The sequence below is a fragment of the Biomphalaria glabrata genome, chromosome 8 (assembly GCF_947242115.1).
Source record: "Biomphalaria glabrata chromosome 8, xgBioGlab47.1, whole genome shotgun sequence".
NCBI classification, from domain to species: Eukaryota; Metazoa; Mollusca; class Gastropoda; family Planorbidae; genus Biomphalaria; species Biomphalaria glabrata.
The window spans coordinates 11,679,853-11,705,458 of NC_074718.1; the positions used below are offsets into that span (position 1 = coordinate 11,679,853).

Genomic DNA, 25,606 nt, shown 5'->3' on the forward strand with positions numbered 1-25,606 from the left:
TTTACAACGAATGGTCTCGGTTAAACTGACATTGATTTCATTGACATTTGTGTTTGACATCAATCAAAACGACTAGAAAGAAAAAAAACATATAACTCAAAAAGGTCCTTTATAATAGAATGAATAATGAGCTGTAGGTCAGGAGAATGCGTTACTGCAGTGAAGAATGCCAAAAAACGCTTTTGGCGTCGGGGCTTCGCCCCGAACCCCACCAATAAGTAAAAAGCTGTAGATGTCAGGAGAATGCGTTTCAGCCGTATAACCATATAACTCTTTGAACACTGAACACTAGAGACTCAATAAAGTCCTTTATCTGAATGTTTACAACTTAATATCAGCAGAAATCTCAAATTAAAATGGTACAGAGCGATGAGTTTAGCTTAGTTGCTGGATATGAACTCGGCCCATTGTGTTGACAGTTTAGAGATAATGCCTCGGCCACTAGGAAGTAATTTACCTTTAGGAGTCAACTGTGATACTTTTGTTTTTATGTCACTGTAATGTTTGTTGCTCTAATATGTGGCTCTTAGGTCTTAAGGTGTTTGTTTTTTTTTAATTTTGTATGTTACCGGGTATTGTCTACAAAAACCGCCATCCACTACCTTGCTCACTATATAAACAAAACCAGATTTATACGTAATGTTAGAGTTGATATGGAGTACTGCGGAAATCTGGTAACTAAGGAATAGTAAGCTGCTTGGTGAATGCGGACTATTTGAATAAATGTGTTTGTCTTTCATCCAGTGGCGTAGCTAGGATGGTGGTAGGATGGACCTAATTTGAAAATCCTTCCGGGCCCCCACTTGAAGGGAGCCCACAAGTGATTGTCCGAAATTGTTTTTTTTTTTACATCAAATATTAAATATTACGACAATATCTCATGTAAAATGTCGAATGTCAAAATGCAGGGTCCTCTAAAGAGCCCCCCCCCCCCAGGCCCCAGAATCCCTAGCTACGCTACAACTTTCATCTTCATCGTGTAAATCAACATCCTCACTATTTACTTTTTTTGGTTTAGTTGACCTCAAGTTTACAACAGGATTGTTTCAAAGTTTTCACACTGGTCACCATTAAGTCCAGACACTGGAGAAGTCTCCACCCCCGCCCCCCGGTCACCTCCGTAGCTAGAGCAAAAGATTTCCTTAGTTCCGTCTGTCACTTTGTCACAAGGTATCATTCAGCTGTCTGGAGAGACACAAACACATGACCTGGCCAATACTGAAAGTTCCCTGACTGACCTGATGACACTGCCGCACATTAGCAGCCCGGATGTGGGCGAGGTGGGTGGGAAGGGGAAGTGGCCAGAGTGCCGTGGTCCCGGAGTTTGGTGTAGGTGAGTGGAAGCCTAGACCCTAACAACAGCTGCCTGTGTATATTGATAGACCTCCCGTCAAAATCTTCTGGCTCCGTAATTGATCGGACAAGGGAGGTAATGAACCGACGTTAATCAAATAAAGTTTCTTGTGGAAGAGATGGAGTTACATCCTCTGTCCCTCTATAGAAGCCCCAAATTTCATTACGGACGCGGCTTAGGAAAAAATAACACTTTTAACATGCCGAATTTTATTTCAATTCCTTTACAAATGTCCGAAATAGGAAATGTATTTTTATGTCTTCCCTCTTTATGACCGTTAATGCCATGTTCTATGTTTGATTTTTACGTTACATGATCCAAATGACTTGGACAAATGTTTGATCAAGATTTACACAAGGAGACCGTGTGCTACTGCTTTCTGTAGGCTGTAGGCACAGATAGTTTTAAGCATGTCACGCTTATGTCTCTGTTGATAGCAAATGTCAAGTTTTTACTATTTATTATGTGTAATAGAAGCCCACTTTAGAGACTAAACCTAATCAACTTCTATTTTTATTGTGCTTTTAATGTGGCTTTCACATTGGCAATGGAGAAAATTTGTTATAATGATTGTACAACTAACTGCTAATTGACACGTTACAGGTTGCAGACCAACATGCAGTACTAAAGTTCCCCTTTCAGACCTTGTGGGCAGATGATGTAAAGGTCATCTGATTCTGTGGCCTACGGTTAACGAGGGTGTCATGTGGCCAGCACAACAACCAACAGCCTTTACTTTTCCACAGCTAATGTCAGGTACCCATCAAAGCAGGGTGAACTCAGGAGCGCTCAAAGGTCCTGAAATTAAAAATCCCAGTCTTCATCAGGATTTGAACCCGAGACTCCTGGTTCGGAAGCCAATGCCATGCAGTAGTTGCTCACTTAAGTTGTTGAATTAGTATTTGTGAGATGTACTTGTCTTTACTTCCAGGATGTAGTCTGTTCTCTACAAAGTAAACTTAACATTAGCAGCACTCACCACTTCTGTTTGATGCTACAGAACATGAAGAACAACATCCCTGGTCAGATGATCCTCTTGGAGGAGCAGGAGACTTTGGATGATGTAAGTGTATTTGAGAGATTTCTCTTTGAGGCCATACGTTTGGTGTTTGACGTTTGGTGTTTGACGTCACAATATGTTTACTTGTTGTTACCATGAGATTGTGTTGATTAGATAATGAGCTTCTGACATTCAATTTCGTATAGTTCTCTCCTTTTAAACAATTACTAAACACTTCATGTCTGAGATTTCCCAACCACTCCTTCTATGCTATGGAATGTTCATCATTAACATGCCATTATGAACTTGTGATGCAAATATTCAACCAATAATTTGTTATTCCAAATGGCCTTTCACGCTTTGTGACAATCTTAAATCACTGGTAAACTTAAAAATAGACATAATATAAGGCACAAATGAATTCAGGGCTGGCCTTAGGCCACTGCAACCTATGTGGCTGCAGTGGGCCCCGCACTTTCACTCTAATTCTAGGTGTAAATTATTACTAATAAGTTAAAATGGTTTAATTTAAAGGGTAACAGCTGCCTCCTGATTTTCCAGGAGCTCGGGAATTCTCCTGAAATTGCAAAATATACAAAAAAGTTGTGAAAATCTCCTGAAATTATTAAAATCTTCTGAAAATTCATGCAAATCTCCTTAAAAACAGATAAAATTGTCATTTCAGGGTGTCATTCAATATGGAAAACACCTACTCGGGATAAAAAAAAGGCATTGTCAGCTTTCATTTAATAAAAAATGTAATAAAAAGGCGAATTTTAACCAAAACAAGAAATTCAAATACTTAATTTACTTTAATAATCACTGGCATATAAATATAGATCTAAATCTATCTCGACCTTTTAAAAAAAATCAAAAGTGATATTTTGCTAGTCAATAGTGAATCTTAAAGGAAGATCGGAATGTTTATCAGCTTTTTGTTGTAAAAGTACTTCTTTTGTACTTAGTAAAGTATGAATAAAATGCAAAGACAAATTTATTTTCTAATACAAAATCTTAATTTGCACTCATCATCCTTATCCCTACCCAGACTGGGCCCCGCACAATCCATTTCGCATAGGGCCCCGCAATCTGTAGGACCGGCCCTGATTGAATTGTAGAATATTCAACATCACAAAGTTGTATTAGGTTCTAGCCAGTTTTTATTTTTTGATTATTTGAAGGGCCATCTGTAAAATAACACCCAAGAATAATATGATTCAAAGATAAACAAGTATGCTTCTTACAAGCTTCACTAACACAATGTGTCATTTTTAGTCTCTTTGAAGGGTACTAATAGAATGAACCATGCTCTGTATGATGCAAATATGAACTAGAGACACATTTGTGAAGTGTTGCCAAGGAAAACTGTACCATGTCTTTCAAAGCTGTATATTTGAACAAGAGGTACAATCAAGATGCTGGCCCTAGAACACAATCAAGATGCTGGCCCTAGAACACAATCAAGATGCTGGCCCTAGAACACAATCAAGATGCTGGCCCTAGAACACCCTTTTCAAGACAAAACTGTATGGAAAGCTGACTGATTTGGAAATCAGTGTACAGGTCATCTTCAACTTAATAAAGAGAAAATAGACAAAGATTGAACACCTTCATAGATCTTTAGTCACAGAGATGTGAAAGCTACTTTACTATTGTCTCTAACTCACTGGAGTAAAGTTGAAATAGTAATATAGACACTTGACGACAATTAAATTTAAGAGTCAGAATCAAAGTTCAGAATTATTTGTCTCTCAGTTCTGAAAATGATATTACTCTAACTTTTGTCTATGTTCAGATTGCAGCCAGACCAGATATTTGTCACTTTCGCTGTTTGTTTCGTGTTGCCTTTGTCCCACTTGATGCCTATGACCTACTGAAGGAAGACCCTGTGGCCTTTGAATACTTTTATATGCAGGTAATTTATTTTCTTGTGTTGAAAAAAATCATCATTATAAATTCATTTATCTTGTTTGTTTAACTTGTTTGTTTAACTTGTTTGTTTAACTTGTTTGTTTAACTTGTTTGTTTAACTTGTTTGTTTAACTTGTTTGTTTAACTTGTTTGTTTAACTTGTTTGTTTAACTTGTCTAGGATGTTGTTCAAAGCACTGATTTTTAAAGAGTAAGTGGATGTGATCTGTCAAGGTGGGTTTACAGGTCTATCTAGGGTATGACTTGTTCCACCGGGTTCCCCACCTCAACGCTGATTATTAGCTTCCTGTCGGGGTTGTAATTTTGCCGTTGCTTGTCTGCTCCAACCCCCCTGACAGTTTATTAGTTAATAGGTTATATAATTATACGAAACAAGTAATAAGTTAACCTATATCAGTTGACAACAAGTGTTTAAGTTTAAGACAACAGTTTAATAAATAGATGATGTAATATGACATGAATGACGAATAAGTACCAATAGCGTTTACAAGGTCAAGTACAAGTTTATGCAAATTTTTCAAAATAAATATAATACACCTTAAGTTCAGTGCCACAGTTCAATTAGGGCTCAAGAAGCCCACAACCCAATGCCATGAATGATAGCCAAGTAGGGTCCATACCATACCAAAGCCTACAGATCAGGCTTGACTCCAGCAGAGTCCCAAGCCTGCGTCCCTGAACAAGATAAATATGCATTCCTGTGACCGCCATTCACAAGATTATAATACCACCGATTCTAGAGCTACAACATGAAGAAGAAAGTAAAATAAACTAACTTACCCAACACTGGGTAAGAAAACAACAAAAGAGAACTCCAGCAGAAGATCCGCCATCAACAAAGCACAACAGATGCAATGAAGCAATGACGCCAACATGGGAGCGTCCTTAGGAGCTAGCACACAAACCATTATGGTGCATAAAAGAAAACATCAAGCAAGAAGCAACTCTAGATGCGCATGACATGAACTTCCTTCCTTCAATGCCTTTTAAGTCTTGTCCTACTTTGACCCCTGTTACCTGTCATTCACCCACACTGCATTTTATATGTCCTCAATAAACTATTAAGACTAATGACCACTCAGTTTTATACTCAAGACAAGTTGGTCTCATACAAATATTCTACACGCAAAATCATTAAAGTCACTTTATACTTTGGGCATGACATAGCCTAAATTGTGCCAATGTGGCAAATATCAAAATATCAAGTATATCACTTCATACTTCTAGACAACAATCACTTGCCTGTTATTTCATTCATCCTGAAGGAGTAGCATTACAATACTCGTCTATAAATTACAATACTCGTTTATAAACCTCTCTAAGTTAAATGAATTATTCAAGTCAAAAATAATGTATGCCTACTAAGTACTTGCACATGCAGACACAGCCAACCGCAGCCCAACTCTAAACAATGTGTTCACCATGCTTCAATCTCATTCTAAATGCTGTGATTGCTGGTGAACTTATGACCTTTTGTAATGTCATGTATCAGAATCACAATATCATTTTGTCTAATAGTTGTATAGATTTTTATGAAGCCAAAAAAAGAAATAAAGTCTGATAGAAATGGCTAGAAAAAAACAATGCCAACTCGTCTCTATTTTTCTTCACTTAAAGCTTGCCCATTTCATTTATACTCATTTCCCATCCTGTGTATTGGTGTCTTCAGCCTGAACTGAAATCCTGTCTAAATCCTGTTTGAATGCCTGTCTGCTTGTTTGTCTTTGATTGATTGAGACACTTGTATTTACTCTGGGTGTAGTCTGAGCTGCTGTGTTCTCTCCCCTCTCCAGTGCTGTAATGATGTTGTCCAAGAGAGACTGACCACAGATATGAAGTATGACACTGCTCTCAGGTTGGCCGCCTTACACATCCAGCAGCATGCTGCCAGTAACCACATGGTGGGCAAGATCTCTATCAAAACCATAGAGTAAGTAGAAGCCATGAATAGTTCACTAGAGTTCAGTGTGAATAAAAATCAAGCCATAAATAGTTTACTAGTTCACTCAAGTGTGAATAAAATCAAGCCATAAATAGTTTACTAGTTCACTCAAGTGTGAATAAAATCAGTCATAGATCATTTGTGAGTCTGAATGATAACCTCTGTTGGAATCTCTATAATTAGTGATCTTATTCAACAATGTTTTTTATGTGCATGGGATTATTTCTCACAAGCAGTTAATTATGAAATTCTCATAGCATGAAATGTCATCATAATCCATTCATTTTGTCTGTGTCTGTGTGCGTGCTTGTGTGTGTGAAGCTAGTGTAATCAACGCTGTAACATTTTGGATGGATGGTTATTTCTTTTTCTTTGTCTTGATAATCCATTCATAATTGGGTCTACTAAGGGCCTCTCAGATTCACTGAATTGGATTATAAAAAAGTAATTAAATTTAGAGTTGGAACTTGTTTTATGTGAGGAATGCTTGCATTAAATTCGTGCCTCTGGGGAAAAAAAGATATTATAGTTCTATCAGATTATGTCACTAAAGTAAACCAGAAAATTACATCGTTGGACATAAAAAAAACATTTACAATAGGAATTCATGCTTGTCAGCTGGTAAATGCACCAACAAAATTATGTTTCTCAGAATTTTTTGGTTTCCATAGAAACCAAAGACAGTTCCTTTCGAAAGAATCCCAATTTTTCAAAGACTTTGTTCTTTGGTATGTACAACACCTGTGTACGTACATGTGTCTACAACAGAGAGCAACAGACAACCTAATGATCATCAAGTTTGAACTATTTCTGTACAACGTTCACCTTAATTCTTGTGAAAACATGGAACTTACGGTTTTGTCTTATGAATTTTTGGCATTGTAATCTTCTACTGAATAAAAAAAAGATTTATAACATATTTATAAATATTTAAAAAAACATACAATTAAAAAAGAAAATTAGTATTTTCAAAATATATGTTGAAATTTTTTAAAAGACACATAGTTTGAAAGAGTGTTTTTATAAATAATAATCATTTACTGAGAAATTTTGATTTAATGTACTTTGTGTACGTATCATTCATGATCAATACACTGCTCTAAAAAAAAAAACCTTGATGGAAAGATCTGTCAATATGATGTTTTAGGAAGGCGTCTGGTCTAGACAAGTTTGTGGCCCGCAGTCTGATGGAAAGTATGAAGAGCAGAGATCTACGCAAGATGTTATCTCAGTACATGAAGATGAACCAGAGCCTGACAGCCCCTGGACAGAAGCAATTGACAGCTATACAGGCCAAACTTCATTACATGAAGATCATCTCTGAGCTGAAGACATTTGGATCACGGGTATTCATGGTCACCCTTCTGGTCAGTAGTCTGTTGTTTTTGTAAAGTTTGATTTTCTATAGCACTTTTTTTTTATTTTTGTGTAAAATGGCAGTCAATATTAAAAGCATTGGGGTGAATTTCACATTACATGGTGGTGTAAAGCTGGTAGAGCAATAATTATATCAACTATGGACTGTCAATACATAAGAAGTCCCCTTATACTGTCCAAACTGGCATTTGCAAAAACATAGCTGTTTGTTTTACAGTCTTGCCATCATATGTCCATGATGGAGCACAAGCATCTTTGGTGAAAGTGTTCAAGAAGTCTTAGTCTTATAAAACCCATGTCCCAGATGTATATAGAAGGATTGAGAGATAAAAGTTAAGAAGCTTAAAGAAAAGACTTACAATGACACTCCACAAAAGTCTTGGTATTCTACAATATAAGTTTCGCCCCAGAACCGGACACAACAGAATGAGACAACGTATGTTCCAGAGGCTCAAAATTGGAACCAGTGAAATATGTCCATATGGATTGTCACCAGAGAATGCTGACCATGTCCTTCAAAACTGCATTCTTTACCAAGAGGCCCGTACAAGACACTGGCCCCAAAACACCCTAATAGAAAGAAAACTATATGGAGAGCTCCCTGATTTGGAAACCACTGCACAGTTCATCTCATATATTGGTCTAGTCCTCTGAACGCTCCAATATAAAAATGAGAATGAGAGAGAAGAAGAAGACTATATAAGGAATGTATAGATAGATTTGAAGGTCATTGTTTCAGGACTATGCAGTGTTCAGCTTTCTTTGATAGATATTTATTAATCATCTGTATCTTCACTTTGCTTTATTCAACACAATACTTTATGTTACTCAAGTTATTATTGTAATTCTACAAGCAATTTAGAAGTTGTTAGTTCAAACTACTTGTTTTATTGACCTGAGATTGAAAGCATTAAACTTTAGGAATATTGTTTATGCTCAGTCTTTCTTCAGTGTGTTCAAATTGAGACAAATACAAAATACTGCATTGAGATTTATAACAAACGAATATTCAAATTTGATTAGAATAACACCATTAGTAAAATCACTAAACTTAAAGACACTTCAGGACAGAAGAATAAAAAGTAAAGTAGAAATAATACGTAAAACACTAAACCATAACTTACAAATACAAAAAACTAAACTTAATGAAATACTCAGATTGACACAAAGATGGAAGCACTTTTGTTATTCCATATGCTCGAACAAATTTGTGCAAGTGCTTCCCTAGTGCCATTAGAGAATGGAATGGGATGCCTAAATTAGCCAGGAAAACCAATGACTTAGCAGAGTTTAAGTCATTGTTTAACATGCATGACTAGATTGACACATGAAATGCTGACATAGAGGCATCTCCAAATCTGCATGTCTTGTAATCTGGGGAGACAACTCTCCAAAACAAATTTTGACACTGAGCCTTTTTCTAATATTAGTGGAAAGTGGTTTGTTTTGTTGTTTTTCATCCCTTATGATTAGCCATAACTAAAGGGGGATAATTCAACCAATGGTTATAAGGGATCAACAACAAAAAAGATTCCAAACTTAACAAATGTGACAAAATGTGCTTTAAATTTGAAAAAAAAATCAATCAATTTTTTATTTCAGGATCAGAAGTCTGAAGCTATGGTACTGGTGGGTCCAAAGGCTGGTGTTAGTGTAGTCACAAACATCAAATCTTATACTGTAAGTTTTTTATTTTATTTTATTAAAACTGTCATGCTACATTCATATATTAAAATATTTTTTTTGATAAAATGTAATTTTCATTAGGCAAATTTTAGAGAATAAGAATAACTGGATTAAGCCTAAATATAGAAGTTTAATTATAATTAACACTTAATAAATATTGGATAATTGTATAAAAGATATTTTCACCTTAATACTTATGTTTATAAAGAAACTTGTCCTTTCACCACTCATCATCAAACTCCATTTGATTGTGGGCTTGAGAGGTTCAAATCCTCTCTTACAAAAAGGCCTGGACAGAATCCCCGCTGTTTTTTGTAGTGCTCATTGACCTCCTTGTCCCCTGGTAAATGGAGTAAGTTCACTCCCTTGTGGTCAGGGTGTTCCAAAAAGGGCTAACATTGCGGGAGCCTCTGACTTTCCTGACACACTGTCACACTTGCTAGTGCAGAAGTCCGCTGGTGGTAGGTTTGGGGGACATGCTGAACTCTGATTGACATGGTACTTGCTTGCTCATCAGGTCTGCATCTGTCAGGGTCTACAGCTTTTGCTGAAACTATCAGCGGCCACACTGGAGACTAATGAAGGGTCAAGCCATTAAAATCCATGGGCTCTAAACTGGTGGTTACAAAAATGTCTCCTGCCTCACTCCACTTTTGTGGATTAAACCCTTTCACACTTAGAATTGTTTATTTAATTGCACTCTTTTAAAAAAAAATTCAAATTGAGATAAATGTAGACATTTTTCTTTCATCAATTTTCTGAATGCCTAGTTGACACAGCTAGCAGACTTCAACCAGATAGAGCTGATCAAAGTCACCAAGGAAGGAGAGAATATGCAGAGGGTTGATCTGAAGGTCAAGACTGCTACTCAAGTAGATGTAAGATTATTGTCAACAAATGTGTCTTTAATGGCTGAGAACAGTGGCGTAGCTAGGAATTTGACATCACTTGGGGGCCCTGGGTGCTTGACTCTTTGGTGGGCCCTGCATTTTGCATAACTTTTTATATCTAATGTAAAAAACACTCATTTGGGGGCCATCCTCAAGTGGGGGCTGAGGTGATTTTCAAATTATCAACCTCCCTTCCCCCACCCTAGCTACGCATCTGGCTGAGAATCACTTGTATTGATTCCATCCTTCTTTTAATAATGTTCTCATGTAGGGATGAAGCGTACAATTTTCCTTAATTTAGGAGGAAACTGTGCCTCAAGATTCATGCATTGGCTGACAAAACTAAGTGAATAACTCATCATCCTTATCTCACTGCTTTTGAGTTAATTATGACTGTGAAATTTGTAAAAACAATGTATTCAAGCCATTGAAATCATCAACTTTTTGATCGGATGTAAAAATGTCACCTCTATACATTTCCTACCACCATAGATTTCATTACATGATGTAATCATCATTTTATCTGAAATGAATCTACATTAGAATTTTAAGATTCTTCTACTTAAGCAAATGTACTTTTTTTTTTAAGAGTAACTTATTGGTTCTTAAAAAAAAACATTTGTAAAGATTTTTGGGTTGTTTTTTGTGTGTGTGATGGACATTAGCAGAAAGTAAGTATCCACTTCTAACTCTATCTATACTATATTACATTGTATTCTGTCAGACAATAGGGCTAGGCCTGCTGACAGTGGATGCCCAAAACTTTGTCCTCATGCTAGAAGGATACTATCACATTTTTGTAGACAGAGACAAGCAGATAGTTGAAAAGACCATTGGTAAAAATACTTCTGATCCTGATGGTAAGTACTATGGTCTATTTTGTTTGTCTTTTACTTACATACATTTTGTTTTTATTTTATTTGACCACTGACTTGAATGCAAGCATCATTTTATGTTTTCTTGATTATTCTTTCTTATTCAGGCCTAAAGTATAGGCTAATTCAAATTTATTCCAATATTTTCAAACAGTTGTTTACAATAATTTGTGTTATGTACAGATGTCTTCTTCACTGTCATAAACAAAATGGAAAATATTATAGTGGCTAACAGAATCTGCTATAATTTGTGTGTGTGTGCAAAACTAAATTTGTTAGTTTAATTGTGTTTTGGGAGAAAAAAAATTTCCACATATTCATATACATTAACAAGATTTTGTATGGAAATCATTTCAGTCCCAGCATACAGTGATCAACACAGAGTACTTCGCTCCTCTTGGGCTTATCCTGAGGATCTGGTGTCAGAAGTAGTCAACCCAGAAAACAACAGGGATGGTTCTGATGATGAAGATAAAATTATTGATCTGTCCAAAGGACCTCCTAAGTACCAGGAGGTTGGGAAAAATGATAATTCAGGAAATATGATCGAGGTAACTGATTGAACTGATTGTGACATTTAAAAAGATAGAAATAGCTGTTAGAACTCAACCTTATGGTGGGCAGATTACAGAATTTTAAATGAAGAAAATGTGTCAGTGCTGAAAGAAAAATGTCCTAGTTTATTAATTGCTTATTGACCTTCACACCATTACAGCCGCAGTGACAGAATAGTTAAGTGTTTTGCTTCTGAAGTTCTTAAGTTCGAATCTCTGTGAATATTAGGATTTTTAGGGCGTCACAGCTCTAATGGGTACCTGACTGTTGTTGGGGAAAGTAAAGGCGGTTGGTTGTTGTGCTGGCCACATGACACCCTGCCCGTTAACTGTTGACCACAGAAACAGATGCTCTATAGATTCCAAGGTCTGAAAGAGTAACTTTACTTACTTCACTTCAGACCAATGGTTCTCTAAATCTGAAGAAGACTGGTATTCACTTAGCCCTCTTGTGTTTGGCCTAGTAAAACTGGTTGATCTTTATGCTGGCCACATAATTTGCTTATTAACTATTGTCCACAGGTAACTTTTGAAAATAACATTGTTAGAGGGATATATTACCATGTAACTTGTAACCCTTGTTCATTTCTCTAAAAAATAAAATGTTTCATTTCTCAATTAATTTTAAACATGATTTCATTTGAACCCAAAGCCTTATATTAAAGTTTCAGTAATATTTTTTTTTACATGAATTTTTCTTAATATCCCCAGGGGGAAAAAAGTAAACTTTCAGTAACTGATATGCTCAGTGCATCTCACATTGCCAAATTGGCTTCTGCTGGCAGTGTTTTTGAAGAAGAAGTCACATCGTTCAGAGGGCTTGATACCAATGAGAACCCTTATACTCAGAAAGTAGACCCTTTCAAATACAAACCTCCGTCCCCTATTTCCCTTGTCACATTCCAAGCCAGCCCAGTTGGCAGGAGGGGACAGCCTCTAGTCAATGCAAAGTCAGACCCTCAGCTGAGCCAGTCTCCCAAGACTGAGACCACCCTTCACAACGGTACACCCCCTAACAGAAAGTACAGCCTGGGGGCAGGGGCAGGTAGCAATGACAGTAGCTTGTTAGACAGCGAGGCCAGTGAGAGGCAAGCACTTCTGCCAGAGAGTGCCAACAGAAGGATACCATCACCATTGTCTTTTGTCCAGCATCCAAGTTCTGGTCTGGCTGGACCTTGGTTGAATGGTGGCCTGGACCCTGAGAGTGATGACACTGACAGTGGGGGCACACCAGGAGAGAGTCCTGCTAAAAAGAAGTTGATGAATGCACATCTATCTGTTGAGTTGGGTAGGTATTAGTTTTATGCTTTTATTTTTATTGAAATAATTAGTACATACATTTTACATAAACTTTGAGATTATTTGACTCTTTGAGATTATTTGACTCATATGGACTAAATGTATGAATATGGAGCCAAAATTATTATATCATGCCATTTTTTGACAAGTAAAGAGATTACTTGAATATTTGTATGATTTTTAAAAAAATTACAATACAAATGGATAGTTTTTATGTAAATTGGTTACTTGAGTATATTTGGCAGCTCACCTTTTAAATATTTTTTACTTTTCTGGTCATCTTTCTTGAAAGTCCAAAATCATGCAAAGTGATTGCCTCACCAATCTTTTATGTAGCTGATACCATTAGATTATATTCCTATTACCAGAATACCTTATCCATGCTAAGATTTATTCCATGATCCCTTTTTTGTAGACAATAAATAGGGTTAGGAGAAAATAGTACTTAGAAATAAAAAAAATTTTTTTTTTCATTTTTCTCAATTATACCAGTGTTTAAGCATATCACAATTTTATATGCATTTTTTGTAAGTAAAAAAAAACAAAAAAAAAACAATTACAGTGGAAATAATTATTGTTTACCTTTAACCTAATTGTAGGAACACAATAAAACACTTATTGCTGCATCCAAAATTATGCTTTGCCTTCAACTATTTCATTTCAATCAATTAAAATGTGCCATTATGTCGCACATGTATTAAAATTGTGTTTTTCTCTATATTTTTTGTCTTGCTTTTTAGTTGAATATTTTCATTCAAAATATTTATTTCATCTTCTATTTACATCTATCTTAACATTTTAAACAACTTATAAAAACCTGTGTTTCTATAAAACAAAAAATGATGAAAACCTGTATTTCTATAAACAGATCACCAAAGTTTTGGCCTCCATAGTCCAGATGTGCTTGCCAATTCAGATGTCCACAGCCTTCTGGACACAAGTCCTGTTGAAGCTGTAGGAAAACTCAGCTCTCTTTACTCTGCTGATGGCTACACTGGTCAGCGGTTGTATTATGACCCAGACATCATTGGTAAGTCTGGACAATTAGAGAGACTAGAGAAATGTGTTCCTACCTTCACTTTTCATATGTGACCCAACATTAAGCTAAATCATGGAGGTTGAGAGCACAATTATAATGTTTATGTACTTGCATTTGAATGAAGAAGGATACAGATTGCTGAAATTGTTTTCCCCCATTCTCTTAGTTTTGTTTTCCTGAAAAGTTATTTCAAATATTTTTATTAGTTTAGATTTGAATGAAAATAATGTGTTTTTTTTTTAAATCTATACCCTGAAAAAGAATCTTTAAATCATAAGTTTATCAGATGGTTTGAAACATATATTATGATACAACTTTTTATGAGCACTGCCTAATAATTTACCTTAATATCTTTAACTAGATGAGGGTTTGTTGTTTGTCACCTTCATTTGTCCACCCTTGTATTATGTCTTAGACAATTTTCTGTTTAACTTTCTAAACATTAACATACTATCTTCAGATTTAACAAATTTCCCACCCCCCGAGACCCCAGACACAGATTCCATTCTAGACTTCACAGAGCTAGCCAATTGTCCACCACCAACATTTTCATCTAACACTTCACTCTCTTCATCTTCCAGGAATGACTCAGGTAATGTTTTTCTTTAACTAAACCAAGAGAAACATGTCCAAAATGTCAGTTAAATGTCAAAGCCAAATTTTTGCTTGTAATTAATCTTTTATTATCGTCTCTTCAGTTGATGGACCAAGATCTGCTGTGAAGTTCAGCCGACTTGAAAGGTCAGCAAGTATTGGGAACTGTCCAGATTTCCTGGATGATGACATTGATGCCCTCATTGCTCAGTTCACCATTCCACCCCCACCACCATCTACAGACTCCAAGGGCACTAAGGACCACTTCCTACCATTGCAGTCTAACCCAGCGAATAACGATTTATCTTATCTTATCATTCCACCCCCTCCAACAAGCACAACACCACTCAGTGAAGACTTCTCAGTGGTAACGCTGAACTCAAATCAGGTCAAACCCACGACAGAGCTGAAAAGTAAGACAGTTAGTAGGCATAAGCGTTCATCCTCACTGGACCTGAAGTTCATGCAGAAATCCAGTGACCAGCTGGATAGCAAGTACAGGAGTAAGTCTCTGGATGCCAATCAAAATAATATTGAGAAAAACTCTACTAAGCCTTCCCCTCCCCCTGACTTGAATGTGGCCACTGCACAGAGTGATATAAGCATCAGCGGTGAGTCCCCAGCCACTGTTTCACAGAAACTGTACTCACTTCTTCAGTCTCTTCCAAACTTCACTCCTGACCTCCTTAGCAACCTGAGTCATGACACACCTTCAGCTGCCATGTCAGGCTTGCACCAACGAAGCTCCTCACTGGACCTCACATCTGGTCAGTCAGACTTCCCTTTCTCGTCCTCCAGCAGTATTCGGACCTTCAACTCTGTGGTCAACTTCTCTAGTCGTGGCTCATCCTTAAGACTGAGACATTCTTCCAGCAGAAGTCTAAGTCAAAGTCTGGAACCTTCAAAGGAGTCCAAAACTCTTAGGGGAAGATCTCATTCTGAGTCCAGGCCTGAGACGTCTTCAGGTCATTCTTCCAGCAAGGACGCATTTAGTAGCTCAGACAGTTTTGCTAGCTTGAAAGCTAAATTGAAAGACTACAGGGATTTCTTATTAAATCGGAGCAAGTCCAAGAGTTCTGAGCCAGGCTACTCTCTGACCAGACTCTTCACTAGACGAGACTCTGACAGTGATCGTGTGACCTCCTCAGCAGACAGCAACTGGGAGCTGAAGGAAGCTAAAGCAACATCTTCAACTGCAGACGTTTCAGTCAAAGATAAGACTGGTCATCCTGTGGTCAGAGATGCTCTAGGTCTGCATAGACCATCTCTCAGACCAGTCAGCAGCTCTCTGTTGAATCAAGTAAGAAGTCAATAAATCTTAGTTTTATTGCATTACTATCATACATGTTCAGTTTCTACCCAAGATACAACCACCCACCAATGTTGTCAAATATACTAAATAAGTTGTATTATTGACATCAGCTCATCAGTATACAACCACCCACCAATGTTGTCATATATACTAAATAAGTTGTATTATTGACATCAGCTCATCAGTATACAACCACCCACCAATGTTGTCAAATATACTAAATAAGTTGTATTATTGACATCAGCTCATCAGTATACAACCACCCACCAATGTTGTCAAATATACTAAATAAGTTGACATATATTGACATCAGCTCATCAGTATACAACCACCCACCAATGTTGTCAAATATACTAAATAAGTTGTATTATTGACATCAGCTCATCAGTATACAACCACCCACCAATGTTGTCATATATACTAAATAAGTTGTATTATTGACATCAGCTCATCAGTATACAACCACCCACCAATGTTGTCAAATATACTAAATAAGTTGACATATATTGACATCAGCTCATCAGTATACAACCACCCACCAATGTTGTCATATATACTAAATAAGTTGTATTATTGACATCAGCTCATCAGTATACAACCACCCACCAATGTTGTCAAATATACTAAATAAGTTGTATTATTGACATCAGCTCATCAGTATACAACCACCCACCAATGTTGTCATATATACTAAATAAGTTGTATTATTGACATCAGCTCATCAGTATACAACCACCCACCAATGTTGTCAAATATACTAAATAAGTTGACATATATTGACATCAGCTCATCAGTATACAACCACCCACCAATGTTGTCATATATACTAAATAAGTTGTATTATTGACATCAGCTCATCAGTATACAACCACCCACCAATGTTGTCAAATATACTAAATAAGTTGACATATATTGACATCAGCTCATCAGTATACAACCACCCACCAATGTTGTCATATATACTAAATAAGTTGTATTATTGACATCAGCTCATCAGTATATCTTCCATTCCTATTAATTAGCCACCAATATCTCAGCTTGATTTATTACTATTGTAGTATTTATCTTGTCTTTGAATATTTTACTGTCCACATTTAGTCCATGTCCATGTTATCTACCCCTGACACAACTTGATTGTGTGGATGGGGTAGTTCTTTTTCTCTGTGGTTGCTCAGTAGCTTTACATTTCTACCAGATATATTAGGAAGCCATTGTTACCAGCTCTATATATCAGATATAAAGTTGGCTAAGGGGGTGACTCTTTTTTTTTTTTACAGTTTGTGACATTCACTTCAAGCAGGCAATGATTAAAGTAATATATATGCATATGCAATTGTGACTTATAAAATTCCTGTTGACAGAAAAGTGCTATCCTCTTAAAAGCTCTGAACATGACTGGAAGTAATGTTATTCTAGTGTAAATACATGATCAACTCACTGTGTATCTATCTCAAACATTAAGACCAGTATTTTATGCACCCGTTACTATTTACTAAGGAAGTTTAATCTAAAGTTTTCTTTAGTTTCTGTAGTAGAGTCTGTCATAGTTTGATCAAACAGATGTCAGAGTGTATCTACAGTCTCCCCTGACCTTCATTTGTCTATCAGTCTAGAGCTAATGTTTACATACATCCGTGGGGAAATGGAGATGGTGGGAAAGATACACTACCTGATATAATAATGGCTCATTAGAGATTCATATATACTACTTTTATATTCATTACATACTGTAGATATTGAATGGGTAACTTTAACAAAAAAAGTGAGCACAAGGTTTGAAGGTTCCTCTGCAACAACACAAAGAAAAAAAAAGTTTATCCTTGATTTTTTTTAAACCAAGTTTCTATCAACTTGCACAAGTATTCCTTGTCCATGACATAGATCAATCAGAAAATTAACCAATCAGTTAATTAATTAGTTGTAATTAGTTTTGTTTTATGTAGAAATGTACTAAGCTAAGGTGAAATAAATCTTTTGTAGAGAATTAGGTCATTGGTTAAAAGTTTTAAAGTAAAGACTTTTTATATTATTAAGCCTTTTATTTTTTATAAGTAATTGTATAGTTCAGTGGCTTATTTGTCTGCCTTCCATCCTGGAGGCTAGAGCTCGAATTCTAACTCAAGCAACTTTCTTTTTTTATTTTTAATAGCTTTTGACCCCCCCCCCCAATCCATCCCAAACTGGTTTACAAAAGTGATTGGATCACAGCACACAGAACATTCTCTCAGTATGAAAGTTGGGCTGAACAAAAACAAATAATACAGATATTTGAAATCCACAAATGTTAGCCTAGAACTCTAGATCTATTTAAAAATTAATGACATTGTGATTCAAACTAATTGATACAATGTCACACTCAATATAAGCTTGGTTGTTGTTTTAAAAATAGTTTCTATGTTTGACTTGTTTATGAACATAAGCTTTGAGTTGTCTTTATGCCCTTCAGTTTGGCATTTAATTTAAACTACAACAAAAAAAAAAAAAAAGGATTGGCTTTTGGTTAAATCAAATATGAAGTACAGACTTGAGGAGCATGTGTATTGTTTGTCTTTGTGCATTTCATTCAAGCTGCCAATCTAAATAGCCTATTTACATCATCAGTAAACAGTGATTAGAGTTGAGTAAGATAAGATTGAAGAGATGACTGTGAATTGTGACTATAATGACATGATGTAACTAATGTCTTCATTGTATATATATATTTCAGTGATGATCATTCAAGGTAGAACTTTTTTTTTTTTTAATCCCTTGGCTGTCTTGATATAGTTGATAGACTTTGGTGACTGGTTGCATGCTTCACTCACTCTATATACTACACAGTGTTGCTTTGAGAGTAGTCCAACTGGATGACCTATGTAGCCACTTTGCATGACTGTGTGTTGTCACTGCAACTTCTGGTATTGTTTCCCCTTTGTAGTCTAATTTGGGAAATGTATTGGTTAAATAAACACATTTGTGATGGCTTACTATTTCATTTTTAAAATGAAACTTCTAAATTACACGTACTATCAAAAAAAAACTAAAACAAAGTGCAGCATTATGTCAAGTTGAGAAGCTCTGGACCAGGTCATTTCCTTAAGGGGAAGAATGTCTTAAGCCCTTTAAATGTATTGCAGATCTCTCTCAAGTAGATCTATATAGGTTTTTTTCTTTTCTCGTTTAGAATTTGATTGAAACAACTTTGTACCAACCTATTATCAAATCACTCTGTCTGTGTGTCTGGTCAAAAGTTTGAGCATGTTTTTTTCTCCCATTTTCGGATTAAGTTAAAATTTACACAATTATTCATTAAACCTGACATGACATGAATCGATCAAAAAAAATGTGAACGATTAGTTAGTTAATGGTAAGGGATTAATGATTTATATATATGCAGTGCCTTTTTGTAAAAAAAAAAATAGGTGCCGGTAAAAAAAACGTTATATATATATATATATATATATATATATATATATATATATATATATATATATATAATGTAATAAGGGGACTAAATATATATATATATATATATAGATAGATAGATAGATTTAGATTTAGTCCCCTTATTACATTTTCACACGTTATTTCTCCCACTTCCCATTCTCGGATCAAGTTGAAACTTTGCATAATTATTCATAGTCGATAACAATACCCGAATCAATAAACAAAAATTAACCAATTAGTTAATCATTGAGTACTAATTAATAAATTTTGTTCTATATAGCAGAAAGGGAGATAATTTCCGTAATTTTCAGAAAAATGGCAGTACTTAGCGGTTCCTTCCCTTTGATAAGCTTTTTTTTTTAGTTTTCTTTCTGTTGCTTGTTTGTGTGTGTGTGTTGACACTCATCATTTTCTAATTGAACTCCTGATTTATTCATGAATTGTTTAAATTAGACACATGAGACCCATGTGACCACTTTGACCTATAACCTCTGACAGCTATGATATTTTTACTATCTACAGATTATTATAGATGCAGTTGTTTAATTCTGGAAGTGATATATGTAGATGGTTTTACTTTGTACAGCAGCGTACACATTTACTCACATAAGTTAAATAGTGAAGAGATTTCTATCATCAAAACTTTGACAAATGGTGAAGACTAGTCTGGCTTTAGTAACTGGAAACATGCTCTATTATTTTTCATGGAAACTGTGGCCGTAGTTTGTAATGGGAAACAAGTTAACATTCACGCTTAACTAGGCCGTGACGTCCGAAACACTTTTAGGTCTTTGAAACTTGTTCTTACTTTAGGTTATCGCTGAACAGTGTTTTATTGCTCCTGACGTTTTATAGCGTGTCATAGAGTAGAACTACAAACAAAACAAATAATGGGTATAATTTAAATGTATCATCAAGATGGTAACGCCCAAGCCTGTAATATACTGACAGTGGCGTAACTAGGAATTAGCAATCATTTGAAAACCTGGGAGTCTTCAACTCTTTTTGGGGCCCCTGCATTTTGCGTAATATCTAATGTAAAAACTCTCATTTGCCCCCCCCCCAGTGGGGACTGGGAGGATTTTCAAATTCTCACCCCCCCCCCACCTTAGCTACGCCACTGTATACTGAGTAGACATTGTATGTCAACAACTTATAAAGACTTATATTTTAAATGCTGCTGTTTTCTTCAAACTATAGGATGAGTGCTGTCAGAACTTTTCTTTACCGCTGCCATTGTTAAAGATCTAGGCAAGACTAGCATTAAACTGTTGTAGAAGTTTTAACAAGCAATCTCATAAACGAATTGAACTCTAGGATCTATAATGTTTTATGTGTAGGTATTAGAACACTTTTGGGTCTCTCGTTGACTTTCTTGTGTATGACCAGTTTCCAAGTTAAACAGCAGACATTGTTATCTAACAACTAATGAGTGTCGTTATATTCTATGTTTTAAAACAACTCAATTGTGACAGCTTCAGTAACCATGTCATATCTGTTTCTACACACATACGGCTTAGGAAACCATGCACAGCTAAAGATATATAGGAAATAAAATATGTCTCTTACACATATCCACACCCACACATCATAAACCCCCCTCCCCCACAGCTGTTGTGTAGGTTGTATAAAAATAAGTCTTTCTTTGCAGTTCTTTTCTCCGCTCCGATGCGACGAGTGGAAAAGGGGGGTGGGGGGAGGGAATGAAACCAGGTAAAGGGAACATTTAAGTGTCACCCTCAGAAGCCAGTTTAGGTTGGCGAGAGCAGGAAGTGTAATGTTACTGGTTCTAGGTGATCTCTGTTGTTGTTGTTGTTGTTGTTGACAGGATGTTTCGAAAGGTAAGACTAATCATGTATTACTTAGTAAATAGGTTCAGTCAGTTGATGACCTATTAGTAGGTCCATCTATTAGTAGGTCCATGTAGCTTTGGTCTTTCACTTATCACCTTTCTTTCCTTCCAACATGCTTTATGTGTATGCATTGAACTATAATCGATGTTTATGGCAAAGTCGCTTTCCCCCTTTTCCTTTTTTAAATTTGAAACATGTTGCTTATAGATCTAGATGTATAAACCAGTGGCGTAGCTAGCCGTGGGCTCAGCAATACGACGTTAACTCCCCCCCCCCTACCGCCATCCGGTAAGCTGAATTTGACTGAAGCCAAATTAAGCCGAGCAGTATCTAATGACAGTACGTTTCCTAGAAAACATCTCATACGACAGACATTACGTAATGTACCTACATGTAGACAATACGTAATGTACACAATAGGTAATGTACACATGTAGACAATACATAAGGTACACATTCTTTTATGTTGTCCTCCCATCGCTTTCTCTGTCTGCCTCTTCTTGTTTTTCCTAGTGCTGTTCCCTGAAGGAAGGTCTTTGCGAGCCCCGAAGACCTTGTAATATGGCCATAGAATTTTAGCTTACGATGTATTTTTTTTTTTTTCATGTACGAATTAGAATTACTGTTGAATTGTAATAGGAATTCACGTCTACCAACTGGTAAATATATAAAATACTTATAAAGAAAGAGATAGAACACTGAAATAAAAACAAACATGTTTACATCTAGTAAAATACTTTCACTTTGTTTACATATCAATCATTACATTCATTATCACTGTTATTATTATTATTATTATTATTTAAAATAATAATATTTAAAAATCTAAACACGTTAGAATTTATTGAAGCGTTGCACTGACAATTTTAAAAATAATCTCCCTTTAATGGTTTTCGTTCTACAGTAATGTTTACATTGATTTAATTCCTTTGTCTTGTGGTAAATATACCAGAAATGTAAGTGTAGAACAATATTTATATACAAGGGTTTTTAGAAAATTGTGTTAGAATTTTAAACACTTTTAATTTCTTAAAGTCAACACATTTTTTTCTTTACACGACCCCTTTTGGGCTACAGTTGGTGGTGGGCCCAGTTGTAATGAAACCCTTTGTACCATAGATGTTGCACCACTGCTATCTAATATATAAGGCAATATGTAAGCAGTATGTATGTTTGTATGTATGTCCAGCATAGAAATTAAAACCGTTTGACCAAACTTGCTAAGTCGTTCATCTAACGACCTTCAAATTCTAGCACTGGAGACCATTAATGCCTTCAAGCCCAGTGCTATTTTTGCATATACTGATGGGTTGGCATCGATAGATACTGGAAGAGCAGGCTATGGAGCCTACATCGACTTTTTTGGCTCTCACTCAGTCAAAATCTTTGGACCATGTGGTAGTGTTTGCAGTTTTGATGCGGAGACCATGGCAGTCTGTGAAGCCTTAAAAGTCATTGACTCTCAACTCGGCGAGGGACATTTGAGGGCAACACAGATTGTTGTGGTCACTGACTCAAAATCTGTACTACAGACTTTGCAAAGCCCTGGACCATGGTCCCCCAATATCGACACTATCATCATGGCTTCATACCACATAAAGCAACGCTATGGTACCCCTGTAATAATGAAGTGGGTACCGAGTCACTTAGGTGTGACTGGCAACACTATTGCAGACTCCTTGGCCAACCAGGGAGTGCAAATTGCACCCACTGAAAAGGCTTACGTTTTCATCATGCTCTGGCTATAATTCAAAAAATGGAAAATTGGTTTTAGTGCTGGGACAAGTCCCAAAAAGCCCGTGGAGTCTGGGAGCGCATGAGGCGCCCTGACCGCACTTCCCCGTGGTGGAGGCTGACCTGACATTAGTTGGGGAAAAGTAAAGGCGGTTGATCGTTGTGCTGGCCGCATGACATCCTGTTAACCGTAGGCCACAGAATCAGATGCCCTTTACATCATCTGCCCTATAGACCACAAGGTCTGAAAGGGGAACTTTACTTTTACTTTGTTTTTTAAGCCCTCACTCAAATGGAGTGATGATGATGATGATGATGACCAATCTTGATGAGACTTCACCATGGAGAAAACCGTAGCCTGGGTTTAATGTCCCTTCAAAAACCGAGGGGGCCCTTAACATACAAAATACCTAAATTTATCTCTGTTAAAATATTAAAGAATGAAACGTTTTTAACTAATCGGGTAAACCCGTTTTCACGTATCTTAAATCCAATCCACTTGATCAGTAATACGCAAAAGGCCCGCAGGCCGCTAGTTAACTTTATTCTTAGACATCCCTAGCAAAGAGACATAGAGAAGTTGTGAGAATGTTGGTAGACCAACTATTGTCTCAGGTCTTGAGTTGTGCTTCATAGTTCTCTAGTGTTTCCCTTGTATTTTCTCTGACGGTTTTATTGTATTCCTTATCTTGGTTGTGTACTATTTGCATGTGTTCCTTCACACTGAAACTGTCCTTTAAAACTCTTATCTGTACTTGTGCTAAGCCTAGTCTGGAGATCTCGGTACAAATAGAGACATTTTCTATTTTTTTAGGCCTTAACCTATGCGCCCATAGGGGAATTCACCTCTTTTTTTTTTAAAGTAGCTGTTAAAAATATATTTCAGTTTAAAACATATTTCATGCATTAACAAGAGATTGATGTCTTTATGTAGACCTAAACTGAAACTTAAAATATTTAATATATAATGTTCAGAAATGAGCTATATTGGGTTGCTTCAATAAGTGACAATAAGGGTTGAGATTGCGCCCTATTATGAGCCTTGACAACCGGGAAAGATTTCACCTAGAGGACAGAAATTAGAGAAGGCTCTTCACCAACCGTGGGTTCCCTAACAAATGGAATTAAAACTAGATGATCATTTAATCGTGAGACCCGACTCCTTGGGCCACATCTGGGTACCTCCACTATCTGAGAGGGCCATCGCCTCCCGAATGTCCCCAGTGAGGAACTGCGTGGCAGATGGAGTTACCTCGAAATGTCTAAAAGGGCTGTAGATAAATCCCTTGTGTGAACCTTAGACCCGGGCAAGGATTTACCTCGTAGCCAGAAAAAAGGATTGGCTCTTCACCGACCTCCCTGTCTGGAGGCACCCATCAGCTCATTTAATCACATCTGCTTATTCATGGGTCACGGTCCCTTGAGCCAAGGTCACGCGAGGCCGGAGGCCTAGTCCACGAGGGGACACTTCGTATCCCTATGCTGTACCGACGCGTTCCGTGGAGGAACCATCACCGCCCGTATGGTCCCCACTGAGGAACAGTGCGACGGACTAGACAAGTTAGCAAGTCTTTCTTTCATACTCACCACGTGCTAGTACACTGGCTAGAGTAGAACTGTGGTAGCCCACTGGAGGATGTGTTCGATCTCGTTCTTAGTCTGTCTGCTTTCCCGGGCAGACGTTTCTACCGGAGGCGCCACGCTGAGGCCATGCTGGGGGTAAAAGGAAATGTTTTTCTTTTTGTCGACTCATTCGTCTGGCAGGCATTGGCCTGTGTGAAAATGTCCGACTTATTTACTCTGGTGTCTACAGGCTCATTCATACAGAGAAGAAAAAAAAATGATAAGTTATAGCTTTTGCCGTTTTTTAACAAGTTCTTTCCTAAAGAAACCTGTTACTCAGAGCTCCTGAAGATCAGGGAATTTTTTAAATTTTATTCCCGGGTATAATATGATGTTGAAAAAATGTATTTTTGCTGATTAACTTGCCGTCACTCTTTGGAAAAAAAAAAGTGGGGGGCGTGTTAACAAAGGAAGCGCGATTTTTTTTTCTTTTCTATGTGCCAGGATTCTTGCAATCGTATTCATGGCTAGAACAAATAAAAAATTGGGGTGTAACTTGTAACTTTATTATTCTAGTGTTTCTAGATCTATAGGCGTAGCACACAAACAAAGCATTAGGATTTATTTTAAAAAATTTCTATAAATCAAATAAGAACATAAAACTAAAATGTTATTTAACCTTGGTTAGGCCAATAATAGAATATGCATCCTCCGTTTGGGACCCCTTAACTCAAGAAAACATAAAGAAACTGGAACAGACACAAAATAGAGCAGTGAGATTCATAACAAACGAATATTCACATTTGACTAGAGTAACACCTTTAGTAAAATCACTAAATTTAGAAAGCCTTCAGGACAGAAGACTCAAAAGTAAAGTAGCAATTATACATCAACACTGAACCATAATCTTCAAATACAAAAACAAAATTTAATAAAATACTCTGAAAGACACAAAGATAAAGGCACATTCCTCATTCCATATGCTAGGACATATTTGTACAAATACTCCTTCTTCCCTAGTGCTATTAGAGCATGGAATGGGTTGCCTGAGCTAGCCAGGAAAACCAGTGACTTGGCAGAATTTAAGTCATTGGTCAATATGCATGACTAAATGCATGACGCGTAGGACGTAATCATCTTCTTTTTTTGAAGTAACGTCTGTATTATATAAGATAAG

At 36.6% G+C, this 25,606-nt stretch overlaps 1 protein-coding gene across 4 annotated transcripts in view; it reads left to right on the forward strand.

Moving 5' to 3' along the window:
* LOC106060842 (uncharacterized) overlaps nucleotides 1-25,606 on the forward strand; it is a 149,603-nt gene that overhangs the window by 112,746 nt on the left and 11,251 nt on the right. For 3 of the 4 annotated variants that reach the window (XM_056037577.1, XM_056037578.1, XM_056037579.1), the window contains exons 8-19: nucleotides 2,286-2,417; nucleotides 4,150-4,269; nucleotides 6,079-6,215; nucleotides 7,375-7,594; nucleotides 9,207-9,284; nucleotides 10,061-10,168; nucleotides 10,905-11,040; nucleotides 11,413-11,606; nucleotides 12,321-12,897; nucleotides 13,777-13,938; nucleotides 14,408-14,539; nucleotides 14,646-15,841. In XM_056037577.1, the coding sequence (XP_055893552.1) occupies nucleotides 2,286-2,417; nucleotides 4,150-4,269; nucleotides 6,079-6,215; nucleotides 7,375-7,594; nucleotides 9,207-9,284; nucleotides 10,061-10,168; nucleotides 10,905-11,040; nucleotides 11,413-11,606; nucleotides 12,321-12,897; nucleotides 13,777-13,938; nucleotides 14,408-14,539; nucleotides 14,646-15,841 (3,192 nt within the window). Of the gene's footprint in view, nucleotides 1-2,285; nucleotides 2,418-4,149; nucleotides 4,270-6,078; nucleotides 6,216-7,374; nucleotides 7,595-9,206; nucleotides 9,285-10,060; nucleotides 10,169-10,904; nucleotides 11,041-11,412; nucleotides 11,607-12,320; nucleotides 12,898-13,776; nucleotides 13,939-14,407; nucleotides 14,540-14,645; nucleotides 15,842-18,560; nucleotides 18,576-25,606 lie in introns of all 4 variants that reach the window. The other variant, XM_056037580.1, reaches the window with a different exon arrangement.